We start from the raw sequence: 16,027 nt of genomic DNA, 5'->3' as shown, positions 1-16,027 counted from the left end.
GATTGTGGAAAACCATAAATCTGTGCTATTTTGGTATCTCTACCAAAGACGATGATTGTGATATACCGTCTAAGTACTGGATTCCAAAACTCCACAAGAATCCATACAAAGTTACATAGCTGGATCTGCAAAATGTACCACCAAACCTCTTCCAAAACTTTTAACTTCTATACTCACAACTGTCAAAGAGGGTCTGCAGTCCTACCACAACACTTGTTACTCCCGTAGTGGTACTAATTCAATGTGGATCCTGAAAAATTCGAAATATCATTTGGAGATAATCAGTTCAAGACTATTATCAGAATATAATACATTAAGACATATGATTTTTCAACACTTTATACTTCTATTCCCCACACTCAGTTAAAATCCCGACTTAAAAACATTATACATCGTTGTTTTTTCAAAAAAAGATGGTAAACCTAGACAAAAGTATATAGTTTTTGGTAGAGAATCCTCATACTTTGTAAGAAATAATTCCAATCTTCAACGGAAGATGTTTACAAAATGTTGGAATTTTTAATCGACAACATATTTGTCCAGTGTGGTGGACGCGTTTTTCAAAAAAAAAAAAAAAAAACGGTCGGCATTCCTTTGGGAAAAAATTGTGCTCCTTTACTCTTATGAGGCTGACTTTATAGCTGATCTGGTCCGAAAGAAAGAATATCGTTTAGCTGGATCATTTCATCTCAGTTTCTGCTATACAGATGACATATTATCCTTAAACAATCCTAATTTCGGGGATATGATACATCGCATCTACCCAAAAAAAACTTGCGATAACGGATACTAACTACATACACTGTGAAGTCAGCCTCATATCAGATCGATGGTAAAGGAAAAGTATTGACCAAACTTTACGACAAAAGTGATGGCTTTCCACTCAGAATTATCAACCTTTCTTTGATCTGAGGCAACATCCCTTCAGCACTTGTGTATGGAGTGTTCATTTCACAACTCATACGTTATGCCAGAGCTTGCCGAAACTACGCCGACTTTTTGTATCGCACTAGAATTCTAACAAATAGGCTTCTGGGACAGGGTTATGTTGCTACAAGATTGAAGTCATCACTACAGAAGTTTTATGATCGTCATCATGAATTCGTGGATCGTTACGACGTGTCCATTTGTGCAATGAAAACTGATGTGTTCAAAGTGTCATAGTTTTCCTTTCCTCTTTCGTCTACCCCGGACTTGACTTTTTAAGAGCAACTCGGCGGGTGTTTCTAGAAAAGCAGAGGACGCTTACCCTACCGGTGCACCTCGTCCATGCTCCCAGTTTTTAGTGAAGTCCGAGTTGCACATTTGCTTCTGTTATTTTATATGTAATTGCAAAAATTGTATCGAGAATTTCGTCCATTCCAAATGTGAAGGTACACAACCTATCACCCGACAGTGAAGAAAAAGAGCCAGAATTGACCGGTACGGGAGACATGGAACAACGAGGAGAAAATGAACACACCATTGATGCCAATGATAATCGAACACCTGAGGTTAACAACATTTACACGTGAAACTGATTCATCATTTAAAATCTAATACAAATATGTGCGTAAAAAATCCAAACACATAATTCCAACGCATATTTAATTTCACAAAACATTGCATTAATAATTTGAAAATGTAAACTACTGTTATTTCTTGTAATTTCTAATTCTTAATGGATTCGTTTTTCTGGAATGACTTTAGATTCTTATCAAACCCTTTACCACACATACATCACATTTACTAATACAAATTTTACCACCTGTACCACTGTGCATGTGTGCATGGTGTATATGTATATCATCAAATGTAACGGTATATTTCGACTTTTAACAAAACCTTTACCACATACGTCACATTAACACGTTGTATACATGGTATATATTCTCATCAGATATAAATGTATGTTTTGACTCTTCATCAAACACTTTACCACATTCATCACATTTATATGGTTTTATCTCCTGTATGTGCCATCGTGTGTAATTGTTAGCTTTGTTTCCGTTCGAACCAATGTTACATAATTTTAACATTTATCACCTGTGTGTGTTCTCGCATGTCTCTTCAGGTGTCGACCCTGAAGAAATCTTTTCCCACATAAGTCACACTGATATGGTTTATCACCCGTGTGTATTACCATGTGTCTCAGTAGGCATTGATTCGTGGTAAATCCTTTATCACAAACATCACATTTATATGGTCGTTCACCTGTATGTATTCTCATGTGTCGTTCTATATCTTGACTTTGAGAGAATGCTTTGCCACATACATCACATTTATAAGGTTTATAACCTGTATGTGCTCTCTTGTGTTTTTGAAGGTCAGAATTTGTAGTAAAATTTTTACAACATGCATCACATTGATAAGGTTTATCACCTGTGTGTGTTCTCTTGTGATTCTGTAGATCATACTTTAGAGTAAACCCTCTATTGCATACATCACATTTATAAGATTTATCACCTGTATGTGTTTTCATATGTCTATGTAGGGTTCCTTTCTGAGTAAACCCTTTACCACATATATCACATTTATATAGTTTCTCACCCGCATGCGTTTTCATGTGTATCTTAAGGTCTCCACTCTGAATAAACCCTATGCCACATACACCACATTTATAACGTTTACCATCTGTATTAGTCATCATGTGTCTCTGTAGGTTTTGACTGTGATGAAATCCTTCACCACTTACTAATATATCATGTTTAGTACCTTTATCACCTAAATGTGTTCTCATGTGTGTGTTCAGGTTTTGACTTGTAGTAAACCCTTTACAACATATATCACATTTATAAGGTTTATCAACTGTATGTGTTCTCATGTGTGTCTGTAGGTTTTGGCTCTGATTAAACCTTTTACCACATACACCACATGTGTATGGCTTATCACCTGTATGTGTTCTCATGTGTGTCTGTAGGTTAGGACTTGAACTTAATCCTTTACCACATATATCACATTTAAAAGGTTTATAACCTGTGTGTGTTCTCATGTGTGTCTGTAAGTTTTGGCTCAAATTAAACCCTTTATCACACATACCACACTTGTAAGACTTATCACCTGTATGTGTTCTCATGTGTGTCTGTAGGTTAAGACTTGAACTTAACCCTTTGCCACATATATCACATTTAAAAGGTTTATCACTTGTATGTGTTCTTATGTGTTTCTTTAGGTTTTGGCTCTGATTAAATTCTTTACTACATACATCACATCTATAAGGCTTTTCACCTGTATGTGTTCTCATGTGTGTCTGTAGGTTAGGACTTGAACTTAACCCTTTACCACATACATCACATTTAAAAGGTTTATCATCTGTATGTGTTCTCATGTGTGTCTGAAGGCTTCCATGCTGATTAAACCGTTTACTGCATACATCACATTTATAAGGTTTATCACCTGTATGTGTTCTTATGTGTGTCTGTAGGCTACGTCTCGTAGTAAACTCTTTACTACATAAATGTACATCACATTTATAAGGTTTATCACCTGTATGTATTCTCATGTGTGTCTGTAGGTGATGACCCCTAGTAAACCTTTTTCCACATGCATCACATTTATAAGGTTTATCACCTGTATGTGTTCTCATGTGTGCCAGTAGGTGATGACTGGTAGCAAACTCTTTACTACATACATCACATTTATAAGGTTTATCACCTGTATGTGTTCTCATGTGTGACTGTAGGTGATGACTGGTAGTAAATACTTTACTACATACATCACATTTATAAGGTTTATCCCCTGTATGTGTTCTCATGTGCTTCTTTAGGTTTTGGCTCTGATTAAACTCTTTACTACATACATCACATTCATAAGGCTTATCACCTGTATGTGTTCTTATGTGTGTCTGTAGGTTAGGACTTGAAGTAAATCCTTTACCACATACATCACATTTGAAAGGTTTATCACCTGTATGTGTTCTCATGTGTGTCTGAAGGCTTCCATGCTGATTAAACCCTTTACAACATACATCACATTTATAAGGTTTATCACCTGTATGTGTTCTTATGTGTGTCTGTAGGCTATGTCTCGTAGTAAACTCTTTACTACATACATCACATTTATAAGGTTTGTCACCTGTATGTGTTCTCATGTGTGTCTGTAGGTGATGACCCCTAGTAAACCTTTCATCAAATACATCACATTTATAAAGTTTATCCCCTGTATGTGTTCTCATGTGTGTCTGTAGGTTATGACTGGTAGCAAACCCTTTACTACAAACATCATATTCATCAAAAACATGTTCATCTGCATGTGTAGTCTTCAGAGTCTGAAAAGTAGTTGTCATGTGTAACCCTTCATGATAATCTCCACTTTTTTCTGTGTCACTAGTGCAAACCACTACATCCATTCTTTTGCCATTCTTTGTGTGCTGCGTCACATGAAGTTTCAAGTCGTTTCTACCAGAGAAATGTTTTCTGCATATAACACATGTACATGTACATAATCTTGTACCTTCAATAGAAGAGGTATCTACCTGTTCTAATTGTGGAAGTAAATGTGCTGCATCATGGGTAACTGAACTTGTATTGCTTTCTCTATTACATGTTTTTAGATGTCTTTCATCATTGTTAAGTTTCAGTAAAGTTTTTGCATGCAGTCTTTCTATTCCAAAGTCCTTATTATTACCTGTTCCATACCATAGAAGCAGTTCTGTACCTGGAGAACAGGAATCTTCCTTCTCTAATTCTCTGTTAGGATTAATGTTAACCAAACTTGCATTGCATTCTCTGTGAATATGCTGTTTTTCACCATTGAAGAACTTAGGTTCCAGTAAAGAATTGACATCCAGACTCTCTATTTCAAGGTCTTTATCATTATCTGCTCCATACCATACAAGCAGTTCTGTACCTGATGGAATTTCCTTAGAACTTCTATAATATATCTTCCCATTGTGCTGGTAAGCCATCACATTATGTTCATTTTCGTTTTTTGCACAATTCACATATCTCATCCAATCTGATTCTGATTTGTTGATAGAATCAACAGAGTGGCTTGGGTTACTATCAACATGCACCTTCAAAGAGCAAACAAAAATATTTCATTAGTGATCATATTAATAGATACTTATTTTCAAATTGGTAGATATAATTTTTGATATCTGTAGTGCCAAAGTCAAATGCCATGAGGCAAAGTAAGAGGGTGTACAAGGTACTTAAAGTGGAGGCATAGTCAAAGGGTTTATGAGGTGTTTAAGGAGGTAGACCTAGGGTAAGTATTGGTTTTTTGACACACTTTACAAGCATAGGGGCTTATAGTTCAATATGGGCATTACAAAAATAGCACAAAATTTCAAAATTGATTACAAATTTTCAAAGTTAGACCAAAAAAACAGGCTTTGTCAAGCACAGCAAGATATGCCCTAGTGGTCGAACCCTGAACAGTTGAGGCAAGTGTGAACACAATATTGTTCTCGATACACTTAAGAATAGGGACTTACAATTCATTAGGAATACAACAAATGGTTTAGACACTATATTGTACAAAATTGGAAATTCAAATTGAAATTTTTCAAAATCAGTTAAAAAAAAAAAGTTGAATTTTTGAGGTGTGGCCCTTTCCAGGTACCTATAAAATGTGAAACGAAATAAAACGAAATGAAATCTATAAATTACGTAACGAAACTCTAAAGTGTAAAACGAAACTAGAATGCAAAACAAAATAAAACAGGGAAAATGTATGTACATGAATTGTAGCTATATACACATATATGTACTTGAAATAAATGTTTAGATGTATACAGCAGTAAATATTCAAAAAAGATTAACTAAAATAACATATGTATATGTATGTATGTATAATAAGAGTAGAACATCCTTATATACCAAAAATCATGTCATAATTTGTAAGCGTTTAGAAAAAAAAGTCTGAAAAACGGTTATTTCTGTGAATTTTGCTAAGTTCAAGGCCCATAATTTTAGTAAAAACCATCGGAGCGGAACCAAAGTCAAACTTGACCTGTAACTTATCATGGTGAACTTATGTACTAAAATCATATCCATATCTGCAAGTGTTAAAAAAAAAGTCTAGAAAACTAAAGATGGACTGACAAATGGACTAACGGATGGGTCAAAAATATTATATCCTTCGCAACTTCTTTGTGTGGGGTATAATAAACAAAATATCTAAGCATTCCATCAAGCAGAAGCAAAAAAGAATGGCAACAAAAAAATAGTGTAACAGACAGGCATACAGACATATGGACTGATGGTCAAGGTGATTGCAATATGAGTGATGGGTAAAAAAAAATGTTTTGGGGTTCCCAACTTTGACCCTGTATAACATGAAAGTCCATTATGGCATACATGGAATGAAATCTACCAGAATTAAACTACTGGGTAGAAAAAACTGTGAGCATGCTCACTAAATCTATACCCCCACTCCCCCCAAAATAACTACTAAAACAGAAATCGTAATTGTAGGCTAGATACAGAACTATTGACATATAAAACTGGAAATTTACCTCACATGTAAAAATTCTAAGTTGCTCAGAGAACAGGAAGTAAAGTAAATGAAATTAAAAGGAAATCAAGAGGCTCCCAGGAGCCTGAATTGCTCACCAGGCAGAATTTTTTCTTTTCAAAGGCAATAATTCTAGCAAGAAATTGACCGAAAATTTGGACTCCATGAAGACTTTGGTAGAACTTATCAATCAAAAGTTTCATTCTACCTATTATAATTTTCAAGACACTGACTGAAAACTGCTTAAAAATGTAATTTTTTGCCTTTCAAGGGCAATTATAACTCATATACGAAGTCGTGTGGCAACTTTAATCCCTGGAGACTTTTGTAGGCCTTATAATAAGAATCATTTAAGCAACTGAAAGTTTCATTCTATCTATAATAATTTCAAGATATAGGCTGAAAACTGTAAAGAAAAAGTAATTTTTCACCTCTCTAGGGCAATAACCCTTACATGGTGTCGTCTGAAATCTTTGACCCGTGGAGACTTTTGTAAACCTTATAAGGATATTTCAGCAATTGAAAGATATTGGCCAAACCTAATGGTTTCGGAGATATATGCAAAAAACTACTGTACGACCCCTATGTTCTATATTTACGTTTTTTAACCGATCAAAAATCCAAAAGGTTTTTTTTGTTAAGGATACCCTAAAAAACAAAAATACCAATTTTCATTGAATTCTGTACCGTAGTTTTTGAGAAGAAGATTTTTATAACATCAAAAACAGCAAAAAATGTCCAAAAAGGGCAATAATTCCAACATGGGTCACCAGATTTTCACCCAAATTTGACCACAGATTAATCGCATCATGCTGAATACTTTTACAGTATTCAAAATTTGGCTAAACCTAACTGTTTTGGAGATATATGCAAAAATCTGCTGTCTGACCCCTTTGTTCTATTTTTAGTAATGGCGGCCATGTTTTTTAACTGATCACAAATCTAAACATTCATTTTGTGCACGATGCTCTAAGGAACAGTCATTGTAAGTTTCATGCAAATCTATTCAGTGGTTTCAGAGGAGAAGAAGTTTGAAGAAATTGTTAACAACGACAACGGACGCCAAGTAATGGCAATAGCTCACATGGCCTACGGCCAGGTAAGCTAAAAAGGGGAGATATGGTAGAAGCCATCATGTTTAAGCCATACACCAAAAATCTAACAATTCCTTCTAAGGGGCACTGAGAAATCTGCATCAGAAAACTACCTCCAATAGAAGCCAAGAAAACTTGTGATGGAAATATTTGTTATAGGCGGAATAATAGACGAAATGAAACATAGACGGACAGGATGGCAATCCATGCCCTATTAAGTAAGTAAAGGTATTATGCTTTGTTACCATGTTTGACAAAAAATTGCTGAAAAAAGCATATCTTGATGAATGCTTTAATTTCAACTGAGTACCTAAGGCACTGTAAAATGTTGGAAATGCTCCCAAAGTGTTGAAGTACCTCTGGAAAAAAATTTGGGCAGTGGGTCCACCTATGCCCTGTTATTTCATCATGTCTGAGGGTGGGGATATTTGCCCAGGATACTTTTGCAGAAAAACAACATCAACTTAAGTTGAACCATGGCTATACATCATTTTGATCATCACCATTCAACTCAGGAGACCATGTATCAACCAAGTATTGTTGAACTCAAAGCAAATAAAAGAATTAGCAGGAAAATGGGCACTCAGAACAAATTCTTCATCACCATTCAACTTAGAAGAACACAATGTTTCCTGAAGAAACCAAAAATCACTGGAATCCAAGTAATTAATGAAAATGGTAGCAAAATGGCAGCCAATTTGAAAATGGCCACATAAGAAAACCTGTAAAAACTGCCAGTCAACTCAGAATATCATGTTTATCTCAGTGTTCACTCCAGAAAATTGTGAAAGGGGGAACAATGTCCCCCTTGACAGTAAAACAGGGGGTCATTTTTAGAAAAAAAGGGGGTCAAATGGCAGTATGATATGGAGTCAATTTTATATAACCGGAGAGATTCAACCAACAAATAAGTTAACCTCAGATTAATACACTTTATAGTTTCATTGGTAGCAGGTTGATCTGTCCCCATACCTTTCTGAGTTTCATTTTTAGTGGATTTTTTTTCAAATTATGGTATTGTGTTTATTCAATTTGTCATTCATTTTGATGCTGCCACTTAGAATCTCTCTGTTAGTATCTGGGTCTTATGGCAACATTCAGTTTTCAATTTTACTCGAAATTCTACAGATATGCTGGCCATGTCCATCTGTTTTTAGTCAGTCGGCTCATCTGTAATTTATTGAGTGCCATCCACAGTCAGGGGAGACAAATCTGTGGCATACAAATATCTGTGCCAATGGCACAAGGGTGCTGTCTGGAATGAACACTGTTATCTTATGAGTGGCTTTCATCATCATTATTTTTCTTAAGTTGAGAAAAAAAAAAAACAGAAAAAAAAAGGATTTTGACCCCCATGTTCTATTTTTAGTAACAACAGCCATGTTTATTAACCTATGAAAAATTTTAAAAAGATCGGTTTGTGCAGAATATTCTAAAAAAAAAATTATACCAACCTTCATTAATTTTTGTCACATGGTGTCAGAGAAGAAATGAAAAACGATAAAAAACAAATCAGTTTCAGGGTCCACAACTCCTACATTGGGGACGAATCACTTGAAAACTTCAGCACAGATTCATCTTTTGATGGTGCACAATATTACCCTCCATCAGAATTTTTCACAGGTTTTTAAGTTATTTGCAAAACTGTATTTTGACCTCCTATATTCTGTTTTTAGTAACAGCAGATCAAAAATCCAAACTGTCATTTTGTGCAGGATACCCTAAAAACAATCATACCAACTATCATTGAGTTCAGTTCAGTAGTTTCAAAGGAAATGATTTTTGAGTGTAATAACATCCAAAACTGAAAAAAAAAATGTCCAAAAAGGCCAATAACTCCAACACTGCTCCACATTTATTCACCAAAACTTGACCATAGATACAAAGAACACTTATACCTATGTCAAAATTTGGTTAAACCCAATGGTTTTGAAGATATATAAGAGAAACTGCTGTGCCCTATCTTCTAAAATTTGTAATGGCGACCATGTTTTTCAACCAAACAAAGTTTGAAACAACATATTAGTGATGCAAATGAAAGATTAATACATAAAACAAATATATTTCATGCACCATAACAACCATATACATGTATGACAGTATATCACCACAGGTATCCCAATATTTGTGAACCGACACAACGAAAGCGAACACCACAAAGGAAACTTCTACTTTCCCTAACATTACCTTTTCAAATTCTTTAAATACAGCTTTATCAGCATCTCCCCAGATTCCTGTCTTAAACAGACCAAAAACTGATCTAGATGGGATGTCTCTGTTTGTCCATACTCCAATTCCTACATCTGGTATACTAGATTTCCTCAGGGACAATCCTTCTGGGAGAGTTATAATGGCTGGATTCTCATCTTTAGACGATGCCTTAAATAAGAAACGAGACAAATAACATGTCTGTACCTACATTTGTACATCACCACTGGGAATAACTAAAAAAAAGAATGTGAAACTGAATAGAAATGGATTACAGAAAGAGTAAATAAGGGAACCAAGAATAAGAACTTACTAATAAATGTATGGCTTAGTCAAAACACTACTCCAAATAATCATGATGTTTGCTGAGCAAAGGGAAGCAACACAGTAGAACAGGAAGCTTCGCCAAACAAAGCATAATAAGACCACAGTGGTCAAACCCTGAACAGTATGGGCAAGTTTGGACACAATATAAGTTTTTGACACACTTAAGTCTTATAGACACAACAAATGGTTTGGACACTATATTGCACAAAATTTTGTATTTAATTATCAATTTCAAAATTGGACCAAATATAAATAAGGATGAAACTATTCATTGCGATATTAATGAATTATGATACATTTGGTCACAATACCATAAGATACATTTGACTGAGGTTTTGATACGATATGATGCAGGTTAAAATACTATTTTTTTTCAAAGAATTGATGAAATTACTATGCAAATAGTAAAGTAGGACATGTCTTGTGAGAAATTATTCCATAAATCTTTGTTAAGATCAAAGTTATGAACTCTTAAGAAAACCTAGCATCAACAAAATTCATCATTTTTTATTTTTAAAACAGTTCAAAATTTTTTATTCCAATCTGAAGAAAATATATAGGACAATATGCTATTGTGTATCATATTGTGACCCTTTTATCACAATACGTGTTGTATTGTGAGGGAGGTGCATCATTACAGCTCTAAAAATAAACTAGGGGCTCCCAGGACCCTGAATTGCTCATGACTTATCATGAGGATAATTTCTAGGCTTCTGGAACAGGGTTATGTAGCTACAAGACTGAAGTCATCACTGCGGAATTTTTATGGTCATCATCATGAACTTGTGGATTGTTACGGTGTATCCATCTGTGCCATGAAAACTGATTTGTTCAACATGTTTTCCTATCTCCTTTCGTCTACTGTGGACTTGACTTTTTATGAGCAACTCGTCGGGTGTTTCTAGAAAGGCAGATGATGCTTACCCCATCGGTGCATCTTGTCCATGCTCCTAGTTTTTAGTGGAGTCAGAGTTGCTCATTTGCTTTTCTTATTTTGTATGTATGATTTTAGCTACTTCATGTTCTTTGTTGTATATGTCTGTTTTCCATGTCTGGTCCTTGTTCCTGGATTATATTCTTTTGATTACTGCTATAACCTTGGTTCCCTTGATTACTCTTTCAACAACTGAAAGATTCAGTCTGTCTATTAATATTATTGGCTGAAAACTGCTAAAAACATCATTTTTCACCTTTCGTAGTTTCAAGGGCAATAATTCTAACAAGGAGTCTTCTTACAACTTTGAACTCCGCAGACTTCTGTATGCCTTACCATATAAGGATCATTCCAGTATTTGAAATTTTCATTCTATCTATAATTGTTTTCAAGGCAATGGCTGAAAATTGTAAAAATGTCTTGTTTCACCTTTTAAGGGCAATAACTCTAACAAGGCATTGTCCGACAAGTTTGATTCCCTGCAGGCTTTATAATCAGGATCATTGAGGCAACAGAAAGAATTTGACTAAACCTAAGTTTTGGAAGTATATTTGAGAAAAACTTCTGACTGACCCCTTTGTTCTATTTTTAGTAACAGCAGTCATGTTTCTCAACAGATCAAAAATCCCCACATCAGATCTATGCAGAATACCTTAATGAATATTCATACCAAATTTGGTTCTAATTGTTCTGGTAGTTTAAGAAGAGAAGATTTTTCAAAAGAATTACATTAAAAATAGGGATAACTAACAGATAAATAAAAGAGTTCTTTGTGATGTCATTGCTAGCCGGTGATTTGGTTTTGGTTGACAAACAAGAAGCTCTCAGGAGCCTGAATCACTCAACTGGTTAAAATTTTGCCTTTCAAGGGCAATAACTCTAACAAGAAGTTGTCTGACAATTTAGACTCAAGGAAAACTTTGGTAGGACTTATCATGAGGATTATTTCATTATATAATTTTTTGCCTTTCGAGGGCAATAACTCTTATATGGAGTTGTCTGACAACTTTGATCCCTGAAGACTTTTGTAGGTCTTATAGTAAGTATCATTTCAGCAATTGAAAGTTTCATTCTATCTATCATAGTTTTCAAGATAAAGGCTGAAAAATGAAAAAAAAAAGAAAAAAAAAAAAGTAATTTTTCACCTCTCAAGGGCAATAACCCTTACATGGAGTCGTCTGACAACTTTCATCCCTGAAAATCTTTGTAGGCCTTATAATAAGGATATTTTAGCAATTTAAAGATATTGGCCAAACCTAACAACTAAAACTACTGTATGACTCTTGTGTTCTTTTTCAGTAAAGGCAGCAATGTTTTAAACCAATCAAAAATCCAACCATCATTTTGTTAAGGATATCCTAAAAAAAAAAAAAAAAAAAAAAAAAGCAACTTTCATTGAATTCTGTACACCAGTTTCTGAGGAGAAGATTTTTGAAAGTAATAACATCAAAAACAGCAAAAAAAAATAATAAAAAACGTCCAAAAAGGTCAATAACCTTTCAACATGGGTCCACAGTCTTTCACCAAAATTGACCACAGTTATATCTCATCATGCTCAATACTTTTCCCCTGTCAAATTTAACTAAACTTAACGGTTATGAAGATATATGGAAAAATCTGCTGTCTGATCCCTATGTTCTATTTTTATTAACAACGGCCATGTTTTTTAACCGATCAAAAATCCAAACGGTCATTTTGTGCAGGATACTCTAAGGAACAGCCATCATAATTCCATGCAAATCTATTCAGTAGTTTCAGAATAGAAGATGTTTGAAAAATTGACAACAGACGCCAAGTGATTGCAATGGCCTATGGCCAGGTGAACTAAAAATCCATCGAGTGGCATGGGGCATCAACTTTAAATCATCATAACTAATTCAATTTTGAAGATAATTGAAAAATTCTTTTGGTTCCTTAAACTGCAAATCAAACTTTTTTTTAATCCTGATTTTTTTAAATTAATATTCATCAAATAGATTATTTTAGCATGAAACTTCTATAATAACTATATATAAAAATAGAGGTTTACATATAAATACCATTACAAATTTATATCGCAAGCCACAATGGACAAAAATCAATATTTTGTAATATTAGAAAATGAATTTGTAATATTAGAAAATGAATTTGTAATATTAGAAAATCACTTTGCAATTTTGCAAATTCAGTCGCATTTTTTAATATTTCAAAATGATTTTATAATATTACAAAATCGTAATTGAATACGACAAATCCATTTTCTATTATTAGAAAATCAATTTTTAATATTAAAAAGTCATTTTTTAATATTAGAAATTCAGTCGATTTTTAATATTAAAAAAGAATTATGTGATATTAGAAATATAATTTGTAATATTAAAAAATCATTTTTTAATATTAGAAAACACTTATTTTGTAATATTAGAAAACACACTTTTTTAATATTAAAAAATCATTGTTTAATATTAGAAAAGATTTTTCAATATTATAAATTCATTTTCTAATATTACAAATTCTTGATTTAGTAATATTATAAAACATCACACATTTTGAAATATTACAAATTGAATTTGTAATACATGTATTAGAAAATGACTTTGTAATATCAGAAAATCACTTTGCAATATTGCAAAATCAGTCACATTTTTTAATATTACAAAATCAATTTCTAATATTAAAAAATCGTTATTTAATATTAGAAATTCAATAGATTTTTTTATTATTGAAAAAGATTTTGTTATATCAGAAATCTAATTTGTAATATTGGAAAATGAATTTGTAATATTAGAAAATGAATTTGTAATATTAGAAAATGAATTTGTAATATGAAAAAATCATTTTTTAATATTAGAAAATACTTATTTTTGTCCACTTGGGTTTGCCATGAATTTATTTTTCAAGTAAAAAAATTGTAAATTCACATGCAAAATATGAATTATTTTACTGAAATTAAACATTTTACAGAACCAAAATTGGATATAAAATAACAGTTATAAAGTTTTGAATATGGGATTATAATCATGAAATTGTCAAATGTTTATTTAGTTGTTTATTTGCAAACCAATTTTGACACTTACATGTAAGTTATGTGCAAATTAGTTACTATGACAACACTAGTGAGATTGACAAACTTTCCTATACAAACATTTTACCAGAGATAGATCTCATCATGCTGAACACTTTCAAGCGTTAGGAATTTGGCCACACTTTACCATTTAGGAAATACATGTATACACAAACATTTTCTGTCTGAACCCTTTGGTCTATTGTTTCAAAAACTATAAATTTCTCGCCGAGTTCTTTCCTGATTTTTCCGGGAAATACGATTTTGATGATGTTTATTAGGAGTAAAGTAAATAAGTTGGACAAAAATCCTGCCAACGCGCGCTGTACTGCTGAATATCCAACTTTCACACAGGCACGTATACAGCGGAAGATCGTTGAATTTTCAACAAATTCTTTCTTTCAAATATTTGACAAGCCTCAAGCATCAATTTTGTACCTTGAAAGTCCTGTCTGTATATAATTGCCTTATCTACTTACCTGCTTGCAACATCAAGTGATTTACAATCAGGAATATAATTCCGCTATATAGTGCATTCTTACCATTTTTTATTCAAAATTACAGTCTTCGACACATTGGCCATAAAGGGTAATACAGGGTAGGGGAAAGCAACGTTTTTTTAAAGGTGTTGAATAATCTACTAAAATGCAATCTGGAAACCTGAGTCAATATCCTATTTGTACAGAGGCCAGAAATTCCTGACGACGAAGTCGCTCAACGAGATAAGCATTAGAAACTCCCTCTCGTTGAAAAATATTAAATAATCTAATAATCCCAGTATTACCCAAAAATCTTTTTTGACACATTCCCCCATTTCCATTCTTTTTACTTTTAGACTGGTTGTGAGGTTTTATAAAACTGATCAACAACTGTCCGGAATCGACATCTCGAATGCTTACAGTACTGTCAATGTAACTTAGGAGACATTTCCTAACGTCAAGATTGTCGTTTTCATAGAACGATTTGAAAGTAACATTATGGGGTAAGGAACCCGTTTCCGATTTTTTTGGAAGCTTTACAATTGTAAAAACGATTTCATCGTCCTGCATATTCATGAAATTTATGTCAAGCTTTTGGAAGTCGGATGACCTGCCAGCCGAAGTTAAAGCCAAAAGCATTGTCAACTTGGTCGTCAAATCCCTTAGACTCAACTATTTATTCGGCTCGAAGGCGTTTATGTATCACAAAACTATATCCACGTCCCATGTTTTGGTGCATCTTGGAAGAGGGGCGCGTTAATTAAATATCCTTGCGAGCACTCGTCGCAGTAGGGGATGTTCGCCTATTTTCTCGGAATTAACCACATCGTGAAAAGCTGAAATCGCAGACCGATAAAGATTAACTGTACTATACCATACCCATAGCCAAGATGAAATAAATGCGATAAGAAGTTCGCTATAGATTCCACAGAGGCCTGAGTGGGATTAAGGCCCTGTTCACTACACAAGCGATCCCAGTGTCACCAGCAGCTGTTATAAGCTGATTTCGAACCTGGTCTCCATGAGCTGACCAGTAGGTTGGAAGATTCTTTCGAAAGTCCTGCTGTTTCTCGACTAAGCCGGAAACCTCCCATGCCACTAATTTGAGCGTTTTGCCATGGCGGCCGAGTATGTGCAAAGCTCTTGGCTGTTATCTTTTAACCACAGAAGTCAAGTTACTCACAATTCCAGGCGGGTTCAAAATAAAGAGAATTGTCACTAATCAACAGTTTATTACGATTATACATAAAATACATGTTACAGGATGAAAAGTTATCTTGACATCAGAAAATTACGAAAACTCACATATACGGTGCGCTCAATCAAGTTATTATCTAAAGTTCTCAAATTCCTTAATACGGATGGGATCCATATGGTACAGGGGAGCAACACAACAGACATCAACAATCGAGGAATTCTCCATATTGCGATAACTTCCTGTTAAGGCAAGTTACACTATCGTCAACAGATACAATCTACGACCTCGGACCATTGTCCGGAACAC

The 16,027-nt window shown here is 34.0% G+C and overlaps 1 protein-coding gene across 2 annotated transcripts; it reads right to left on the bottom strand.

Annotated features, from left to right (window-relative positions):
* Positions 1–1,570: 1,570 nt before the first annotated feature.
* Positions 1,571–14,654, bottom strand: LOC148600312 (uncharacterized). 2 transcript variants are annotated; one of them, XM_088557830.1, is made up of 4 exons: positions 14,524–14,637; positions 9,720–9,911; positions 8,987–9,253; positions 1,571–4,993 (listed from the first exon to the last, which is right to left on the bottom strand). In XM_088557830.1, exons 3-4 carry the CDS (start codon positions 8,990–8,992, stop codon positions 2,012–2,014), a joined length of 2,988 nt encoding a protein of 995 aa, XP_088413956.1. In that variant the 5' UTR covers positions 8,993–9,253; positions 9,720–9,911; positions 14,524–14,637; the 3' UTR covers positions 1,571–2,011. The 2 variants fall into 2 exon arrangements, with proteins under 2 accessions (XP_088413956.1, XP_088413955.1); XM_088557829.1 differs by lacking the exon at positions 8,987–9,253 and having other exon boundaries at positions 14,587–14,654.
* Between the last annotated feature and the right edge of the window lie 1,373 nt (positions 14,655–16,027).

Source organism: Perna viridis, chromosome 13 (assembly GCF_037379345.1).
Source record: "Perna viridis isolate PV_CMFRI_1.1 ecotype Kerala chromosome 13, ASM3737934v1, whole genome shotgun sequence".
NCBI lineage: Eukaryota > Metazoa > Mollusca > Bivalvia > Mytilida > Mytilidae > Perna > Perna viridis.
The sequence above is the reverse complement of the archived record's forward strand: the minus strand, read 5'-3'. Positions and strand labels throughout refer to the sequence as shown.